The sequence below is a fragment of the Rousettus aegyptiacus genome, unplaced genomic scaffold (assembly GCF_014176215.1).
Source record: "Rousettus aegyptiacus isolate mRouAeg1 unplaced genomic scaffold, mRouAeg1.p scaffold_m13_p_4, whole genome shotgun sequence".
NCBI lineage: Eukaryota > Metazoa > Chordata > Mammalia > Chiroptera > Pteropodidae > Rousettus > Rousettus aegyptiacus.
The window spans coordinates 63,844,795-63,864,155 of record NW_023416307.1 but is presented as its reverse complement, the minus strand read 5'-3'; the positions used below and the strand labels follow the sequence as shown (position 1 = coordinate 63,864,155).

The following is a 19,361-nucleotide window of genomic DNA, read 5'->3' as shown; positions in this document are numbered from 1 at the left end:
TTTCTCCCCTTCCAGGAGACACAGGCATATTTTACATGGCATTCTGAAACTGTTATCAGGAAGCAGGTTACATGGGCACACATGTAGCCTAGCAACAAAAGAACTGTGAGGCTGTTCAACATTGCTGTTTTCTACCTAAATCAAGAGGGGGAAAAAAGCCTTGTAGGTAGAGAAAAATAAATAAAACTGATTCTAAGCTACTTTTGCCCATTTCAAAATATTTTTGTACATACGCTGTAAATAAATTCATGCTTTAGGAAGTAAATGAAATGTACATTTTTTTAAAGTTCATTTTCGCAAAATGATCTTAAATCATATGCCTTATTTCTAATATCTCATAAAATTTAAAAGTTCTTATGATGTGCTGATATGTAAAGAAAATTTACATACTTGAAGTGCCTCTAATATTGAACTAAATATATTTTGAACAGTTTATAAGCAATATAGACTGTTTCTCACAAAAGTTAACAGCAACCACAGGATAAGCTTACAAGAGGAATTGTATAATGCCTGACATTTTAACAACTTTGTTATAATCCGTGATGATCCTGCTCAGGATGTGTTCATTTTCTTTGGTGAAAATCTTTCCTATGATGAAAATCAGACAAGATGGAAGTACCCAAGATTAATAAAAATCATAGCACTCCCAGCAGGGAAACTTTGCTAGTGGTGTTAACAACATAGTCTCATGAAATTATTTTTGCATTTTATTGTTTAGGTCCCTGCTTTGAGCTCTGCCTTGTGAAGGCTGTTTCCATAAGTATCAGCTAGGTCCCCTCACTCCAAAAATGTTACTTACACAAAGCTTTATCATTTCTATTGCAAGAGAGATTTCCTCTTTTTCCTTTCTTGTATTTTCTTTATCCTTTGGCATAGAAATGTTCAAAAGATTTTGGATAAACAATTCACAGCCTACACTATGTCATTTTAAACAACACCATGTAAGTACCTGAATTCATAGGATGCTCTCTTCTATTATAATGTACTTTTAACTTTGAAGGTCTAAATTTTTTCAAGCTGAGACAAGAGACATGCAGTTGTCTTTTCAATGACACTATCTGTATATTTTGATACTACTTACAAAGCTTTCTCACATATATTACTTCATTTCATTATAAAAATGTTCTCCAGTCACTTCAACTTAACTATGTTTCATACTCTGCAGTTTGGGGATATTTTTTCCTAAGATTTTACCTCAGTCACAAAACAGCTAACACCTCTCACACAGTAAATAAGATTATAATTAAGTGTTAACATGGGGTTTCCAATATCTTAATTAAAATTATGTTAACAATGAACAGAGTGGGATTTGTCTGTTCTCCAAGAGATGCAATGGAGCAGCATAATACCATATACTCAGTTTTGTAAAGCCTTTTTTTTAAGAGGGTAAATATATCATAAATATGTTAGAGAAAGGAAAAAGAACATACCACAGTCGGCTGTGTAACATTTATCTAATTCAACTGTGGTTACGGAAGCTGAAGAGCCAGCTGGTATCACTTTACCTGTTTTTTTCTATTTCTTTGTTCCCTCAACGTCCACTCAAAGCATCTATTATTATCAAGAACCCATGAAGGCTACCAGACTAGTAAACGCCTTCCTGCCAAACTCAAAGGCCCTTTCTGATTTCATTTTTCCATAGTTAACATTATGTTCTAGGGTTCTTCCTTTCATGCATTAATTTATTCAATAAAATTGATTCCCAGGATGGGTCACACATTGTTATGGTGAAGAGACAAAGTCCTGCCTTTAAAAGCTTATTTTCTAGTGAGGAGAAAAAGATAGAAAATTAATAAAAAGGCAGATATGTAATATACTATCAGGTGATGTAAGTTCTGTGAAGAAAATAACACAGATAAGAGAAAGTTATGACACAAATTCCTGCATAACGGAGCCTAGTTGCCTCTTTGGGCCTTACCGTTCTCACTCCACAACCTCCATTTCTCTCTCTAGCCACTTTTGCACAAACATCCAGGCACCATCTTCTCTCAAGGTCTTGACCTGTTTGCTGTTGATTTGTTCCCCCAATATTTTTTTCTAGTCTTTCCCCAAACGTCCCCTCAGTCAGGCCTCCCTTGCCCACTCTCTACAAAATTAAATTTCACCCTCACCACACTCAACGGTGACACTTCCTATATGCTTACTCTGCTTTATTTTGCTTCTTAGTATTTTCCATTATCACCAAGCAACTCATTTTGCTTACTTATCTTGTCTATTGTCTGATTCTCCCACTAGAATGGAAGTACCATGAGGACAAGGAGTACTGTCTATTTTTTTTTTTATGCTCAATCCCTACTGTCTAGGACAGTAACTGACATTTAATGTACCTTAGAATGTTTTTAAAAAGTGGTTTGTCTTTTTTCAGTACTGCTCCATTAATACTACATTAATACAACATTTCCATATCACAAAGAGTTAATTCTTTAGACAAAATCTCCATGATTGGATGTTCTTTATAAAACCTTCCTAAAGCTCCTAACTGCTTACTACCTCAAGTACGAATTCTATATCTGGCTTTCAAAGCTCTTCTCAGTGTTATTCTAAGTCATCTGGACATAACTCCCTCCTCCTGCCCCCACCTGCCCCCCTACACATACCAAGGTCAGTCTCCACCTCTCCCTTTTCTTCCACAATCAATTTCACTCTCCCAAGTTGTATTCTTTACTCCCATCTCATAGCCCACTCAATAAAGGCTGAAATTGTTCTCTTTAGAATTATAGAAGGTGGTTTAAAGTTTTTTTCATAACACAAAAAAATAATTTTCATTCCGCCGTAAAATCATCCCATTAATTCTCATAACAACCTTGATAGTGGGTAATATTATTCCAATTTTATAGATTAAAAAACAGAAGATTAAAAGTTGATACATGTACCAAAAAGAATAAAATACCTAGTAATAAATCTAACAAAACATGTGCAGGACCTATACAATGAAAACTATAAGAAATTATTAAATCGAAGAAGATATAAAGAAATAGAAAGATATCTGTGCTCTTGGATTGGAAGACTCAACATAGTTAAAATGACCATATTACCTAAAGCATTATATGGATTTAATGTGATCCTCATCAAAATCGCATTGGCTTTTTTTTTAAAGAAACAGAACAAAAAATAATCAGATTTGTATGGAAGCATAAAAGACCCTGAATTGCCAAAGCCATCTTGAGAAAAAAGAATGAGGCTGGAGACATCATTCTGCCCAACTACAAATTATACTGCAAAGTGACAGTAATTGAAATGGCATGTTATTGGCAGCAAAACAGACACACGGACCAGTGGAACAGAATTGAGATTCCAGAAGTAAGCCCATATTTATATGGGCAAATAATTTTTGAGAAGAAAGCCAAAAATATACAGTGGAGAAAGGAAAGCTTCTTCAATAAATAGTGTTAGGGGAACTGGAAAATCACCTGTAAAAGAATGAAAGTAGACTGTTGTCTATCACCACACATCAAAATAAACTCAAAATGGATTAAGGACCTGAATATAAGACCTGAAACAATAAAATACGTAGAAGAAAACATAGGAACTAAACTCAAGGACCTTGGACTTAAAGAGGATTTTATGAATTTGACCTCAAAGACAAGGGAAGTAAAAGCAAAAATAAATGAATGGGACTATATCGAACTAAAAAGCTTCTGTTCAGCAAAAGAAACCTTCGACAAGGTAAAGAGACAACCATTCCAATGGGAAAATATATTTATAAGCAATACCTCTGAATAGGGCCTAATATACAAAGAATTCATATGACTCAATAACAACAAAATAAATGATCCAATCAAAAAATGGGCAGAGGACCTGAACAGACATTTCTCCTTAAAGTACATACAAATGACAACAAATAGATGAAAAGAGGCTCAACATCACTAGCTATTAGGGAAATGCAAATCAAAACCACAATGAGATACCATCTCACACTTGTTAGAAAAGCTATAATCAACAGGATAAGTAATAACAAATGGTGGAAAGGATGCAGAGAAAAAGGAACCCTCATACACTGCTGGTGGGACTGCAAATTGGTATGGCCACTATGGAAACAGTACAGAGGTTCCTCAAAAAACTAAAAATTGATTTACCATATGATCCAGCAATCCCTCTACTGAGTATTTACCCCAAAGACTTGAAAACTCATATACAAAAAGAAATGTGCACACCGATGTTCATAGCAGCATTATTCACAGTGGCCAGGACATGGAAGCAACTGTAGTGTCCTACAATAGGTTATTGGCTAAAGAAGCTGTGGTACATATATACAATGGAATATTACTCAGCCATAAGAAGAGATAAAATACTTTCATTTGTGACAAGATGGATGAACTTTGAGATAATCATGCTAAGCGAAATAAGCCAGACTGAAAAAGTTGAAAATCACATGCTATCGCTTATATGTGGGATATAAACCTAAAAGCAACAAACGAACAGGACAAACAGAGGCTCACGGACATGGACAATAGACTAGTGGTTACCAGACGGTAGGCGGGTAGAGGAGAGAAGGGAGGTAGATGAGGTAAAAGGGGTCAAATATGTGATGACAGAAAGAAATCTAACTATGGGAGGTGAACACACACTGCAACATATATATGTACCTTACTGTCAAGTTGTACATCTGAAACGTATTAGATTTCATTAACCAATGTCATCATAAAAAATATAAATAAATAAATAAATAAATGCTCATACAATTAAAAAAAAAGTTAATACAACTGATAAGTGACAGACAAGCCTGAATCTCAACCTAGGTTGGTGTATTGAAGTGCAGAAGTTGTCCCTTTTCTATAACATAAGGCTATCTCATGGTTTTGTAAAATTGTCTTCCAATTTTCCTTCCCCTTAAAGCAAAGTTCGTATATTTATTTTTTTGTGTTCCTTGAAATCCCTAACATAGTATTTTTTGAATAAATTTGTCTTAATTGATACATAGTTCTTGGTAGTTCACACACTGATACTTAAATATTTACTTTTATTATACATAGCCCATGAGATTTTCCTTTAGGTCAAGGACAGTATTACATATTGTTTTTATGTCTATCTGTAAGTCTGATGGCAAGTTAAAGAATGATGCCATAGAAAGTGAAAATAGACAATTTTCCCTCTAAAGCTCTTGGGGAAACTCTGGTTTCTATCTCATAAAGAGACTGGCTCTGGTTATGAAATTTCTGATACTGTGAGCAATAATCATAGCATCATACAGGTTCATATAGAGGTGATGATAACATCACTAACCAGGAAAAATGACTGAGAAACGGCCTGCTTTTAAAATTAAGACAACTTCAATCATCTGAAATCATTTTTTTGGAATACCAAAACAATTTCTCATTAAAGTCTGTTAAGAGTCAGAAAAAATATATGTATTTAGAATGAGTGTAGCTAGTTTAGGGACTAGGTAGGCACTAACCTACCTTTTGGTTTACTGAGCCATTTTTTCACTTTTATTGTTATATAGTACTGATACCAAAGCAGAGTAATTAGTTATTGTTTTTGGTTTTGTTGTTTATTTGTTTGGCCATCATAGAGCATAAACGTAGATGTTGGAAAACTCATTGGCTCTTCCATATGTTCCCCTGCTTTTATAAAATACTACAAAGCCCTATCAATGACCCTAGGGACTCAGAGTGGGTTGATTTTTTTTTTTTTTTGAACCAGAATAAGCCTCTTTTGAAAGATGCCCAAAGAGCTAAACAGGTGGAATTGGTAAAGGGCATAACTCAGTTCTAAGATAGGAAGATGGTTCCAATCACTCATTGTTTTATTCATACATCTTTCTTGAACACCAGAAAGTACTGCTCTTTGGGTTAGACACTGGAGGTTACATCTTTCACAGTAAATACCAGAGACTCCATTGCCAAACTCTTAAAATACATCTGTCAATGGTAATCTAGCCATTGAGTTTTTAAAAATGTCTTCAGAGTGGGAAAATAAAACAAATTTACCTGCTAGTATGTGCTCAAGGCTAAGTGCAAGCCAAAAAAGAACTAAATGACCATAAACGATACAAGGGCTAAAGTCAGTCAAACCAAAAAGGCATCATGGTTCCTGGTTATTAAACAGGCAGGTCTATCCAAACTTTAAATAACCACACCATAGGTATTCTTTCACTGTTTTAACAATCTGGTTTTGCCAATGACATCCAAAACAGTAACCAAGAGATTATTATTATAAATTATGAAAAACAACAACTAGCAGTATTTAGGAAAAGGTAAATGTTACTTCATATTAGAATTAAATAATTTGAATAATGTTCACTTGGTGTATGTGCTCTATCAAGATGAATAAAAGCATGTACATGTATAACAAAATATTAGTACTTCTATCATTCCTACTTGAGTCTAAGCAAACTAATTATTCTTACCCAACTTCTCTAATTTACTGTCGGCACTGGTAATTTTATTCCCCTGGTATTCCTAAATTTTTAAGCTTTCTTCAAATTATTCACTTGCTTTCTTGACTATCTGTTATGGTCTGGCAACCTAATTTTCCCAGTCACCTTTCAGAACAGATCCCCTAGGATGTCTGGTCATGTAGAGTCAGTTATCTCATCTGATAACATAACTTGAGACTGCTGGCCTCTTTGTTAGGATGCTTGCTAATCTTGTCCCCTTGCTCCATTTTTATTTTTCTTGCTTCTATTAAGCATGGTGCAGTGAAGCTGATCAGAATGCATCATTCTGAGGGATCCTGGGGTTGTATGGAGCTCATATGCTTAATTTTTCCTGGAGTAAAGTTGAACTGCCAATGTTCATATGGCAGTGCACCAGAGTTTTTAATTGAACTCAGAAAAACCCTTAATTACAACAGTACCACAGGGCACTGCTCTGGTAAAGCAGAACTCTAGCCACCTTTCCTCAGACACTGATTCCCTTGATGGAAGCTGGACATCTATAAGAGGTGTTATAAAAGAATTTCTACTTCCTTCCCATCTGGGGTTTACTGAGACAGGTTTGAACTTTACACACAGGTTTGGAAATGCTTGAGGCTAAAACAGTTCAGAATACTCAGTGTTTGTTAAAAGAAGGGGCAAGGCATGTGTTTTGAGCATGGAAAATGGAAAATAATAGGACTTTCTAGAGACCAAAGGTCAGGTCATGATCACAAACATTACTAGAATGGGTAAGGATAAGACTCTCCTTTCCAGAAATCATCCAGTAGATGATGATCCTGATGATTATTAGGTGACTTAGGTTGACTGGAAGGAGAAAAGCAAGGTCTTGAGCAGAAAAGAGTTTTATTATATAGGTCAGATTTAGGGTGGACAAGGGGAGAAACAAGCTAAAGGGAAGTTAGCTTAATGTGGGCAAGGAATGGATGATGGATTGATTTTTTAAAATAAATTCAAGACTCTTGGCTGGAGAATGCCCATCCACAAAAACTTTGGAAACCTGTCTAACCCCAAATGCTGAATGTTAATCAATGCAGGATTTGTATCTTGAAATCCTCATCTCTGAGTAAAGCGTATTTGTGTAGTCCAACCAACCTGTGTGGAATAGGCTCGTTAAATCAATGTAAGAGATAGGATATAAAAATGGATGATAAAGAGAAAAGTCATTAAAAAGGAGTGGTTAAGAAAGTGGGAGCTGAAGTCGACCAGTTAGGGTTCAAGGTGACCACTCCTGGCAGTGTGACCCTAGGTAAGTTTGTTTTCCTCATCTAAAAATGGGGATGAAAAGAGTTCCTACTCCTCAGGTTATTAAAAGCATTAATGAGATGATGCACATGAAGTACAGGACCTGAATTCACCATGGCCACATAAAAAAAAGTTAAGTTTTATTCTACTAAAACATGCGTGTGCACGCACAGAATTTCAGAAAATGCAGTTTTACAGGGTTAGAGATAATAAATCTGGATCACAATTGTTACTCTGAAATGATGCAGGCAACTGTAGCTCTGCTAACAAGATTCTGAAAAATAATGAAAGAAGTTTGCTGCACTATAGACTGATAGCCCTACACATATTGTCTCCAAAGTTCCAACTGGGAGGCTGTCTAAGGCATTTAGAAAAGGATTAGGATGTCTTTTTAAAAACTTCTCATTATTTTCATGACAATTTTTTAATCTCTAGAAAATGGCTGGAGTTTTACCGATATCCAAGTTGGAGACTTCTGAAGCTCCAAGCCACATGCAAAGTCTTACCAAGAAATCTCAGTGCGTAGACTGAAAATGAATGTCCTGTGCTGGCTAAAAGGCCAAGCATAAACTAACATCAAAAAAAAAAAAAATGCCATGGAAGTGACACCAACAAAATGTATGATCTGAAGCAATTAAATATAAGAAAAATGAAGTCTAACACCACATGAATGATTGGGAGCATGTTGAACGTGAAACAAAATATAGAGTAAAGAGACAAACATTAAAAGTGACTGGAAAGTAAAGAATATCCATTGAGAAGGGAGAAAACAAAAAACAGAGAAAGAATGAGTGAGTGAGTGAGTGAGTAAGTGAGTGAGTGAGTGTGTGAGTGTGTGCGCGCATGTGTGTGTGTGTGTTTAATAGCTTCAATAGACTGTAGGCCTCGGAGGAAAAAAAAAAAAAACATGAAGAGCATTCAAACAAGAATTAGGGGAGTTTGAAAGGAAGTCGTGAAAGTAGATCAAACTGTTGTAACCCTGAGTGCAAGTAGATGAGGTGATTTTGGAGAATGAATGATAACATGGCTGAAATAATCACCAACAGTCAGATTCAACATAAATCTAAAATGTTATCAATGTTCTTATCATTTTACTTGAAATTGCACAACTGTCAGAATGAGAGCCAGAGTGAGGAGTGCCTGAAACTTGAAAGAGAGGCATATGAAGTGCTCTAATATAAAAAAAAATCTTCTCGCAAGGCAAACTGACAGACATTATTAACCCTGCAAAAGAGAGAATGTGATCAGAATGAAATCATTCCTCATATAATGTGAAAAAATACACTCAAAAGCGGGCACAAGCGGGCACAGAGCAAGGCGCCAGGGCTCTTTTAGGGTTATAGTAGCATTGGTAGCATCACCCCATCACCTCTTTTGGGGAGGAGGACACAGCAGGCTGTTTTAGCTGCAAGCCTTTTGAATATTCAGACACATAGCTCACCAGCAACTGTCAGATTGCAATTGGCCAGCCCAGATTGACATAAAGGGAAAGAATACACAATGTAAGTTAGTCTGTGACTTTCAATTGGACTGAGGCTGTATTTATGTTTTAGATGACTAAACTGCCATTATGGTCTTATACAACAGTCTTGTGAGTTTGGTCATGGGCAATCATCCTGTGAGATGAACTTTCTTTGAAGAGCTGAACATTATATTTCTGAACCCAAAGATAAGACACTACGAATTTACCAAAATAGTAAAAACCACCTGAGGGAGGGTGCTTTAGGGAGAGGAGTTGTCCTCTGTAGTAGCTAAGTGTTCTTCCTTAAGTGATAACCTCTTGCAGCACTGCTAGTCAGCTCTGAGTGCCTTCCTTCTTTAAATGTGACAGGTACAGGATTGGAATTAAAGCATGTGCTTGCACATGCACACATACACTAGTTAGAAGATAACTGGGAAGGAGCTCGGGGTTAAGAAGAACCATTTTTTTAATTTCTGAGTTTTAGAAAGTACAGAGACACAAACATTTAGAATTATTTCTACTAGAAATTACTGCAACCACAGCCAAAGGGAGAAATTGATATACAACTCTGGATAATGCATATTCATCCAAATTAGTTAAATGCCATTGAGTCTGAAAACAGACTTACTCCTAAAATCACAGTGACACAAATAAATGATACCACACACATCTACACAAGGAACTTAAGAACTTGATAAATGTTACATAAAAAGATAACAATTTTAATATAAAGGACTTATGTAATTTATGAAAAAGCACCTGCTAAAAGTTGTGTGCAAAGTTTAGAGAGATGACAAAGTGATGTCTATATGAAAAACATTCGAAAACTTAGAAGATTCTGCAAAGCAGGTGGTGACTAGTATTATTTACCAGTATAGCTATATCACATTTTGCTTCAAAGAGGTAAACAGAGGTGGTGGTTATTTGTAACACTAGTTGCAGTTTTCTCTTCCTTTTTGGCTTCTGATTAAACTTTTACCCTTTCCCTTTGGAAAATACTTTGGTGCTCCCTTTCAAATCTTGAATTTAGTTGTTCTTATTGTCAATGTGAAGGTTGTCTCCTGCTCTCTTTTATAAATCACTTCCAGACCTTTTCGACACTCCTTCAGATGACTTCTTAAAACAATTAGAATGTATGGATAAAGTGATATGATGCCTGGGAGTAATGAAGTTAGAAATAACAAATGAAATAAGACTTGGCCAGGAAATGATCATTGTTGGAGATGGAAAATGAGCACATAGGAGTTGACTGTACTATGTTTGAACTTTTCCACAATGAAAATTTTAAACAATGAAACCAATTATCATTTCAACATGTACTTTATGACAATGATTTTCTGAAGGGTACAGAAATTGGGCTTAAGTCAGAAGACTTTATTGGTTCATTGGCAATTAAAATCTACTCTAAAATTCCAAATAGCATTTTGAGGTACCTTCTCTAAAGACATGTACAATGAGGCCAGGATCTTTTCTAAATACTCTCACTTATATTATTCTGTCAAAAAGAGCGACCATCTTGGTGATTATATTTATTATTATTTAAAATTTAGGTATGAGCTTCCTGGAAAAAAAGGTAAAAAGAGAACTATAGTAAGTAATAAAATTTGTATTCTGATAAAAAAAAATAGTTTTTTTCTTGACATTAAACTCTAATGCCTAATGAACATTTTTATTATTATACAAAGAACATTGTGTAACATAGTGGACAATGTCTTTAACACGGCTTCATAGATGAAGTTTTTCTCAAATGGCCAGTTCTTGAGTCAATTCTTTCTAAATATCAAGGGCTTTTACACTGGTTCAATGAGGTAAAGCAACTCTGCTGGGGTCTACGATAGAGTAATCCAGGTATGTAGCTCTTTGATATCAACTACCAGGTTAGAGATACATAACCTAGGGGAGTAAATGGAAAGTATGTCCATATTTCTTGAACAGACTTCGGTTAGCAGGGCTTTTTGATGGTGGCCAAATTTAAGTCAATTTAGAACTACACTTTTTGGTGAGAATTCATAATAAGAATTACAGAAAGGTTCATGTTTTGGATTTGGACATGCAGGTTTCAGGATGAACTTCAAGTTATATATAAAATTTATATGTACCTACATAATGTTAAAGCTTTCTCACCCTGATAACTAAAATGAAAAGCATCATGAGCTACTGATCAGGAGGTATAAGTCCCACTTAAATTTTTATTAGTTTGTGTATTTGGGCAAGTAACTAACTTTTCTGAGTCTTGTTTCTTCACCTAGTTATTCAATTAAATGTTATTCAATTAAATGTTCCAGTTACTTTGAGTGCTTCTTGGATTCCTCTAATCTTTCCGAATGTGAATGAATTTCAAGGTGTCATTTAGTCAATAAAGTTCATCTCACCAGGATTAGATCTGGATAGCTGTTGCTGGTTTCAACTTCAATCAAAGCCTTACATTCTTGCGCAAGGTTCTGATTCTGCTTCCTTTTCACTTCCCAAGAAGAGGCCTATAGCAAGGTATCAACAACAACAACAACAAAAAAATACAAGGATCAGTAGCAATCAACACCACACATTAAACGACCTTCATTCACCCTCTATTAACTTCTGTACAGAAGCAAACTTTTGTAAGATAAACAGAGGAAATTCAATTTCTGATCTTTGCCCTCAAGAAGACTATGACTTAGATAAGTGTATGTAAAGGTTAAATAACAATATGTGACAACAAAAAAGAATATTACCAAATTAAATATGAAAAGAGTGATGTAGACCACGGCACTCGCAGTCAATCAAAGGCTTATAGTATTTTACAATGGATCTTCATGACGTGCTGCCCATATGCTGAATAAATAATGTACTGTATAGACAGGCACATTGTTCTTAAAATTTACATAGATGTTGGCAGAGTGGGGGAGATACATATTGGTTTCAAAGTATCCATGCTGACAAACAAATATGACAAACAGAGACTCATGGACATGGTCAATAAAGTAGAGGTTATCAGAAGGTAGAGGGGAGGGAGGAGGTAGATGGAGTACAAGGGGTCAAATATGTGGTGACAGAAATCTAACTATGGGTGGTGAACATACAATGCAATATACATAAGACTTACTGTTGAATTACACACTTGAAACTTACTGGATTTCATTAACCAAAGTCATCATAATACATTAAATAAATATTAATAGCTTTGTTTAGCATTTGAGATATAGAGAAATTTTTCTTATTTTAACATTGCTTCTCCATTTCTAAATATATGGTGCAATCTTTAAAAAATATATATCTATGCTGGCTTTCTCTTATAATGTCACTCTTAATCAATAGATACTACATTATCTGAGATGTTTGCAGTGTTTTTTTTTTTTTTGATATTGAAAGGATGTCTTCATACTTGAAAATATGAGAAACAATTAGAATAGAAAATTTATGATTCAAGGAAAGGTTTTCTTTGATTGGAATGGCTAGAGGCAGACTCTTAGCTTCTTTAGAGCAAGAACTGTGTCAACCTCGGAGTCAAAAGCACCCAGCCCAGAGTAAATGCTTAATGTTTTGTTTGTTGAGTGAAATGAATTAAGAAAGGACATGGAGAGAAATCAAAAGGAATTAAAAATTGCAGATATAAAAACAGTAAATATATTATTTGTATTGGGAGCCATGTTTTCAAGAAATGTGGAGAAAGCTATTTGAGATTAAAAAGTAAAATCTTCTGAGAAATGTAAGGGTGTGAAAAATTCTCTAGGAAGAACAGTTAATTAATTACCTATATTAACAAAGCTGAACTGTGGTACATATAAGCTTAAATGCTAATTCTAGAGCCATTTATATCAAATTTTTGGAGTACATAATAGAATTTACTCCGAGCATATCTGCCTTCCTAATTCCCTGGATTTAGGCTAATATTAAAATTAATTACAGTTCCTGCATTTCCTTTGATTGTGTTTATTGGACAGGATATTAAAATTTTACTGTACATAATCCTCAATTGAAAGTTGTTTCAATTGCAATTTAAAACCTTATTAAATTCCTTTTTCAACAGATTATAAAGAATTACACAGCCTCCTAATCTATCCACCTCACTTCGACTTTTGTAAGTATAGAATACCTTCGAAGTGAAATATTCTTACCCTTCCAAGAGTTGACATACAACCTGTCTCTTCACCTTCCACTTGCTAATTAATCCATTCTAATCTTCTAATCTCTCACTCCAACAAAAACAATAAAATTCTTCCTGAGATCATCCCTATTATCTCTAAGTCATTAAGTCAATGGATATTTTTTAGGCCTTTGGCCTCTCGACAGAATTTAACCTTTCTGACCATCTCTTCATGAATTGCTCCCCTTTGTTTTTTCTCTTGGCATTAATGATAAAACAAATCCCTGTTTTTTTTTTTCTCTTACTGCTCTAGCTATTCCCTCACAATCACTGGTGCATACATCCTCAGAAAGCTTGGCCATAAAATGCTAAAATCCCTCAAGTTTCTATCTAGTCTTACTTTTCTTCTTACCCTTACTCCATATTAGTGTGTCCCCTTGGAAATCTCAAACTATGTAAGCTGAACTCATGCTCCTCCTAACGAGCCCAGCCACCTTCCAGGATTTCCTACTTCAATGAATAGAATCACCATCCAAAATAGTTCAAGAGCCAGGAATTTTGTAGTTATTCTTGCTATTTACCTCTGCTTTACTGTCTGTATCCAAATATCACCAAGATGGTTCAGTGTATATATGTACATTAAGTGAATATATTTAAAGTCAAAAATGTCTTATTTTATGTAACACTTGGGCACACTTCAACTTCTCAATCACTTGTATGTTTTTGGACCATGCGACCTACCCATAAAATATCCCAACACATCCCAAATCTTGAAATTGCAGTTAATGAGTGTCACTTGGGGTTTAAGGATATATGACTATAAAGTGATAAAACTACCTTTTATATATGGTATTATGAATATGCAGCATTTTGGACATAGCAAAGGTTAAATAAACTTCTGCAGAATATATGAACTATGTATATGATACATAATTCAAAGTAAAATTCTAACAATTGTAGACAGATTCACCTTGGCTTCTATAGCCCCCCCCCCTTCTCTCTCTCTCTCTCTCTCTCTCTCTCTCTCTCTCTCTCTCTCTCTCTCTCTCTATATATATATATATATATATATATATATATATATATAGCCAAAACTTCACAATTATAAGAATGGGACTTCAAATATTTTAAGAAAATGAGCTATCCAAAAACAATAAGAAAAAGCTGACTTAGGAGCTAATGAGTCTCCATCACTAAAGATTTTCAAGAAAAGTCTATACATCATTTGCCAAAGGTACTACAAAAGAATGTGTGAGATATTTCTGTAACGTAACTATTGTTTAAAAGAATTCCCTTAGAAAGAACCATGCCTAAAATATCTTGCCTTCCACAATGCTTAACACAGTATCTTAACACAATGCAGAAGTTCAGTAGATATTTGCTGAGCGAATCAATATGTTGCTTTCAGAGCCTATGGCAATTCATTTTAATATTTTCTATGATATCCACCCTAGAAGGTTGAATTTAATTTGGGGAAACAGTAAAAAGGCATTAGAAGTCAAATTTCATGATAAGAGAGACAAATTAGCAATAAATGTTGGCTTATGAAAGATTTAAAATGGTAATGAGATCATGTCTCATTTAGCCCTGAATCTGGCACAGGGTAAATGCCCACTCATTTCTAAGTACTGTTATTATGATAAACTGAATCTGAAGGTGAGTTCTCAAAAAAAACAAAAAACAAAAAACTAATTGAGAGTAAAATTATAAGAATGAAAGTACAATGATTCTTCTAAAAGGAGAAACTTATTTGGATATGTTGTCGTTTTGGGGTGATGTCTTTGTTAAAATTAGTCTCAACACTTACTATCGAGATTATATTCCATTTTTCCAGAACCTAGAATAGAGGGATAACTACCAATTGTAAAATTTGGCTAAGCATTTTTGCTATAAAGCATTAAATGAAAAATCCTCAAGATTACAGGTTTATCCTCTAGGAATATGTCTCTCTTTAATACAGATTTAAAATCTTTTTCCCATCAAGATATTCTTCAGTTGGTGGAAGGCTGATATTAACTATCTGCTTTTTCCTCCAAAAAAGAGATACAGAAGAAAAAATAGAAGTTGGGACCCAGTCCAGGAAACTCAGAATACAATGTACATACTATAATTAGAGTGCTTGAAAAATGTGAAAATGAAGCAAAACCTTTCCCAAATGCTATTTTCAGAGTAAATGAATTACTATACATTTGGTGAACAAGAAAAGAAAAAATAAATAAAACCCACCTGGGATCTCTCAGCTAGTTTGACATTTTCCGGCTGGGCTGCTGGATGTCTCTGCTGTTGTTTCCCTTTCTTCTGTGTAGACTTTTTCATAACTTTAGTCTCTGAAATGTACTCTACATCAGAGTCTGTCCCTTCTGTGTTTCTTTTCTGGCCTTTGTGGCTGACTGAAAGCTCAGAGGATGCAAGAGATTCATGCTTCAAGCCATTACTTGAAGATCTGATTTTCTGAGATTTTGTATTTTCCTTATATAACAAAGAACATATTTTAATTTTTTTGGTAGCCAACTTCTTTATCACTAATCACAATTTCCCTCAAAACCTTATGACATTAGGTGATATTTATTACTTTAAAAGGAGACGCTTTGAAACAGTCTTTAGCTGATGTATGCCACTGTAAAGGCTCATTCAGAAACTGATGCAGCAGAGCTGGACTTAGTCAACAAATCTAATTACCAGGATGCAGAAGACCCCAAATTAAGAACAGGATGCTTCCTGACTTCCTCCCAAGAGATTTGCTGGTCTTTGGCTCCTTGGTGTGTGTATATATATCAGTAATTTATTTATCTAAAAGTTGTCTGGGGTTTACCAATCCCATCATGTGCCTGTTAAAAAATGTGAATAACTAAAATTGTAGTGTTTTCCATATTTTTTGTGTATGATCAGTGTAACTGAAAGTTTTATCTAAGGATTAAAAAATTCCCATGTACACTTTAAATTTTAGATAACAAACATTTGAGAAATATAATGTAACATGACATTTAGCAAAAACAAGAAACAATGTAGAAATTACATTTTCAATGTATTTCTAGGCAGATATATATCCAGAGATAGATCTCAGAATGAATCTTTCTCTCTCTCTACATACACGCACACACATACATGATTCGTTGTTTATAAATATATATATCACATAGACATCTATAAAAAATATTGGAAAGAAATACATTAAAATATTTAAAATGGTCATCACCTCCAGGAAGACAATAAGTGATTTAAATTTTCTTGTTTTCTGAGTTTCCCTTAATAAACATTTCATTCATATATACGAATTTTTTTAAACTGCCATTACATATATATTACATATATATGTATATATACATATATATGTAATATACATATATACATATATATATATGTAATGGCAGTTTAAAAAAATTTATCAGTGCTCACTTTCTGAACCTCATAAACTATGATATTTGGCACTTAATAGCCTTTCTTTCATATGAGAAGCATGACACAAATGGCTCAATTTTACTTTAATTACTCACCTTAGATTCTGAAGTTTGGCAGGTGGTAGTGAACTCGGTGATCTTACTTGTTGGTATAAACTGAAGCTTTTATGAAAAAAGTCATTACACAAATGTGAGTAAAAATAATTTTCAATTGCCATATTACGGTACTTCGATATTATTTCTTATACAAAAAGTTTCAAGATTATATATCCTCACCGATAATTATTAAGGGGTAACTTTCAGTTTAGGTATACTGTAACAGTGTTCTGATTAGTGGTGATTCAATGGTACAAGAAAATCCAATGGTTTGTTAAAGCATTACAGATCAACTGCCTTATGATCAACCTCAGGGTGACACTGTATCAAACACTATCTCCACAGCCTTTGTCCCCTACTCTAGAGACCATTTGTGCCCCACTTTCAGGTCCTAGCATCTTGAATCCTGATGTTCAGCAACAGCTCTGTCTAGTTAAGGGCTCTAAGCGGGAGCTTTAAGGGATGTTTGAGGGTAGACTCGACTTAACTGTGTTTTTATTAACTGGATGCTGCCTTATCCTCAACATCTAGCTGCTGCACTGTATTTAGAAGCATGCCTAAGAAGAGAGGATGAATTTGCTCTTCCTGAAAAAGAAGCACCTTTTAAGACAAAATTTGACATTTTCATTGCTATCCTAAAATGACAAGACATTAATGAAACAAACAGAGAAAATAAAGAGTAATTCAGGCTCTGTACCCTGGGCCCAGATTCACTACCCTTGGGATGAAACCCTGGTTAGGGGTCTGCATTCATCTTCTTTTTGGAATTCTCATTACCTTTTACTGTGTGCCACTGTGGTATCCAGCTCAGTCCAGATTCTATAGGACAGAAAATTTACCTTTCTCCTGTTAAGTACTCTATCTCCAAAATTGAAGTCCTGACTCTGATTAAGGTTTGGATCTGCTCATGGTTGAAAATTTTCCAATATGGATGGGCTGCATAGATTTTGAAATGGTGACATTCCTCTGTCCTGAGGTCCAAATGTCCCTTGGTGAATCTTACGAACTGCAGTTACCTTTAAGGCAACCTTTCCAAAACTGAATCCATTATTTTGTCTCCGTACCTGCACTTACTCCCAACCAGTACTTCCTAGTGCTTCCTATTTCCTCTTTCACCAGTGACATCACCCAACACCCAGACATCCAAGCTAGGTTATCTTTGGTTCATCATCACTCTCAATATGTCCATTTAATCAGTGATCAAGCTTTGTAGATTTCTCTCCTTAAATCTCTTTTAAATTCAAAACTTTGCACTAGCCTCAGGTCTCTATACTTGTTAAAGGCCTTTATTATCTCTCAAATATTTTCTATAATCTTATTTCTTGCTTCTAGTTCAGAGACTGTTCTTGACCTACGTTAGAACCACAAAATTAGTCCCTTCATTAAAATAAGGAAGAGGAGGAGAAAGGATGGGGGAGGTGGCATTCTCAAAATTAAATACATGTGATTAGAATCATCTTGTTTGCCTTAAAAAAAAATTACTAACCCCATGTCCTTGCACCCTAAAAGTCTAATTTAATTGTGTGGGGTGGGGCCTGGTATCGATATTTTTTAAAGCTCTCCAGTTGATTCTAACATACAGTCAGGATTGAGAACCACTATCTTAGAAGATAGAGTCTCATTTCTGCAGCAATTTGCACATAAAATGGCACATAGCAGACAATTCATTTCTGTTTGTTAAATGAAACCAAAGAGCACTTAGCATGACATACAAGCAGCTTTTAAATGGTTGCACCTGAACTATGTAAATTCCTCTTCTGAGCCACTTTTCATCCCTCTGACACCCATGTTGTTCTCATAGACTCAATGCCCAATCCCCAGATTCACTTTCATGTTCTCATGCCTTTGTATAATCCATTTCCTTTGCCTGTAATGATTTTTCCAATCTTCTCCATTTGTCGAATTTTACACATCTTTCAAGCCTCAGTTCAAATATTATCTACTCTGAATGCATTCCCAAATTCCTCCAGGAAAAATGAATTGCTTTATGTTCTATGCTCCTGTGGCATTAGTCCTTTTTAGATTTTTATATAGATAACATATTCACATGGAACAGCATTCATTTTAAAAATTCTATTTTTAAAAATCTCCTTACTACTACATTCTCCATCTGTCCAGTGCACATTCTACTAAGTAGTAACCACTGTTGCTACTTTTATATTTATCTTTCTGGAGATTTGTTTATACACTGTATATAAGCATATATAAATAAATTTTCCCTACCTTTTTTGAAACATAGTCTGTATCTTGCATTCTCATTTAAGGATATATCCTAGAGACCTTTCTCTGTTAGTACTTAAAAAGCTTCTTCATTCCTTTTCCAAATGCATTGTATGCTAATGTATCATTGTACAGCATTTTATTTAACCAGACCCATTGACATTTAGGTCTTCTCAATATTTTACTGCACAAAATAATTTGCAATGACTTGTAAAATAGGTAGTTTCGTAAATAGGTAATTTCATATTTGTGAGTATATCTATAAAATCAATTTCTAAAAGTGATAGACTGCTAAATTGTCTCCACCAGGCTTTTGGATGGCCAAGCATAGTCATTCTTATGGATATTCTGAGAGCACTTGACAAGAAATGCATTCTCTATTTTGAGAGTACAGAATTTTGCATATATATAAATTATATATACATTATTATTATTGTTTGTTAGGTATTCCTAGGTGAAGAGGAAACTAAAATTTCCTATTACTAGTATGACCATCTGTTT

At 34.7% G+C, this 19,361-nt stretch overlaps 1 protein-coding gene across 3 annotated transcripts in view; it reads right to left on the bottom strand.

Moving 5' to 3' along the window:
• MORC1 (MORC family CW-type zinc finger 1) overlaps positions 1 to 19,361 on the bottom strand; it is a 167,161-nt gene that overhangs the window by 26,348 nt on the left and 121,452 nt on the right. For 2 of the 3 annotated variants that reach the window (XM_016162470.2, XM_016162469.2), the window contains 3 exons: positions 16,641 to 16,706; positions 15,373 to 15,615; positions 11,456 to 11,560 (listed from right to left, as the gene is read on the bottom strand). In XM_016162470.2, coding sequence (XP_016017956.2) covers positions 11,456 to 11,560; positions 15,373 to 15,615; positions 16,641 to 16,706 — 414 coding nt within the window. The remainder of the gene's footprint in view (positions 1 to 11,455; positions 11,561 to 15,372; positions 15,616 to 16,640; positions 16,707 to 19,361) is intronic. The other variant, XM_036219599.1, reaches the window with a different exon arrangement.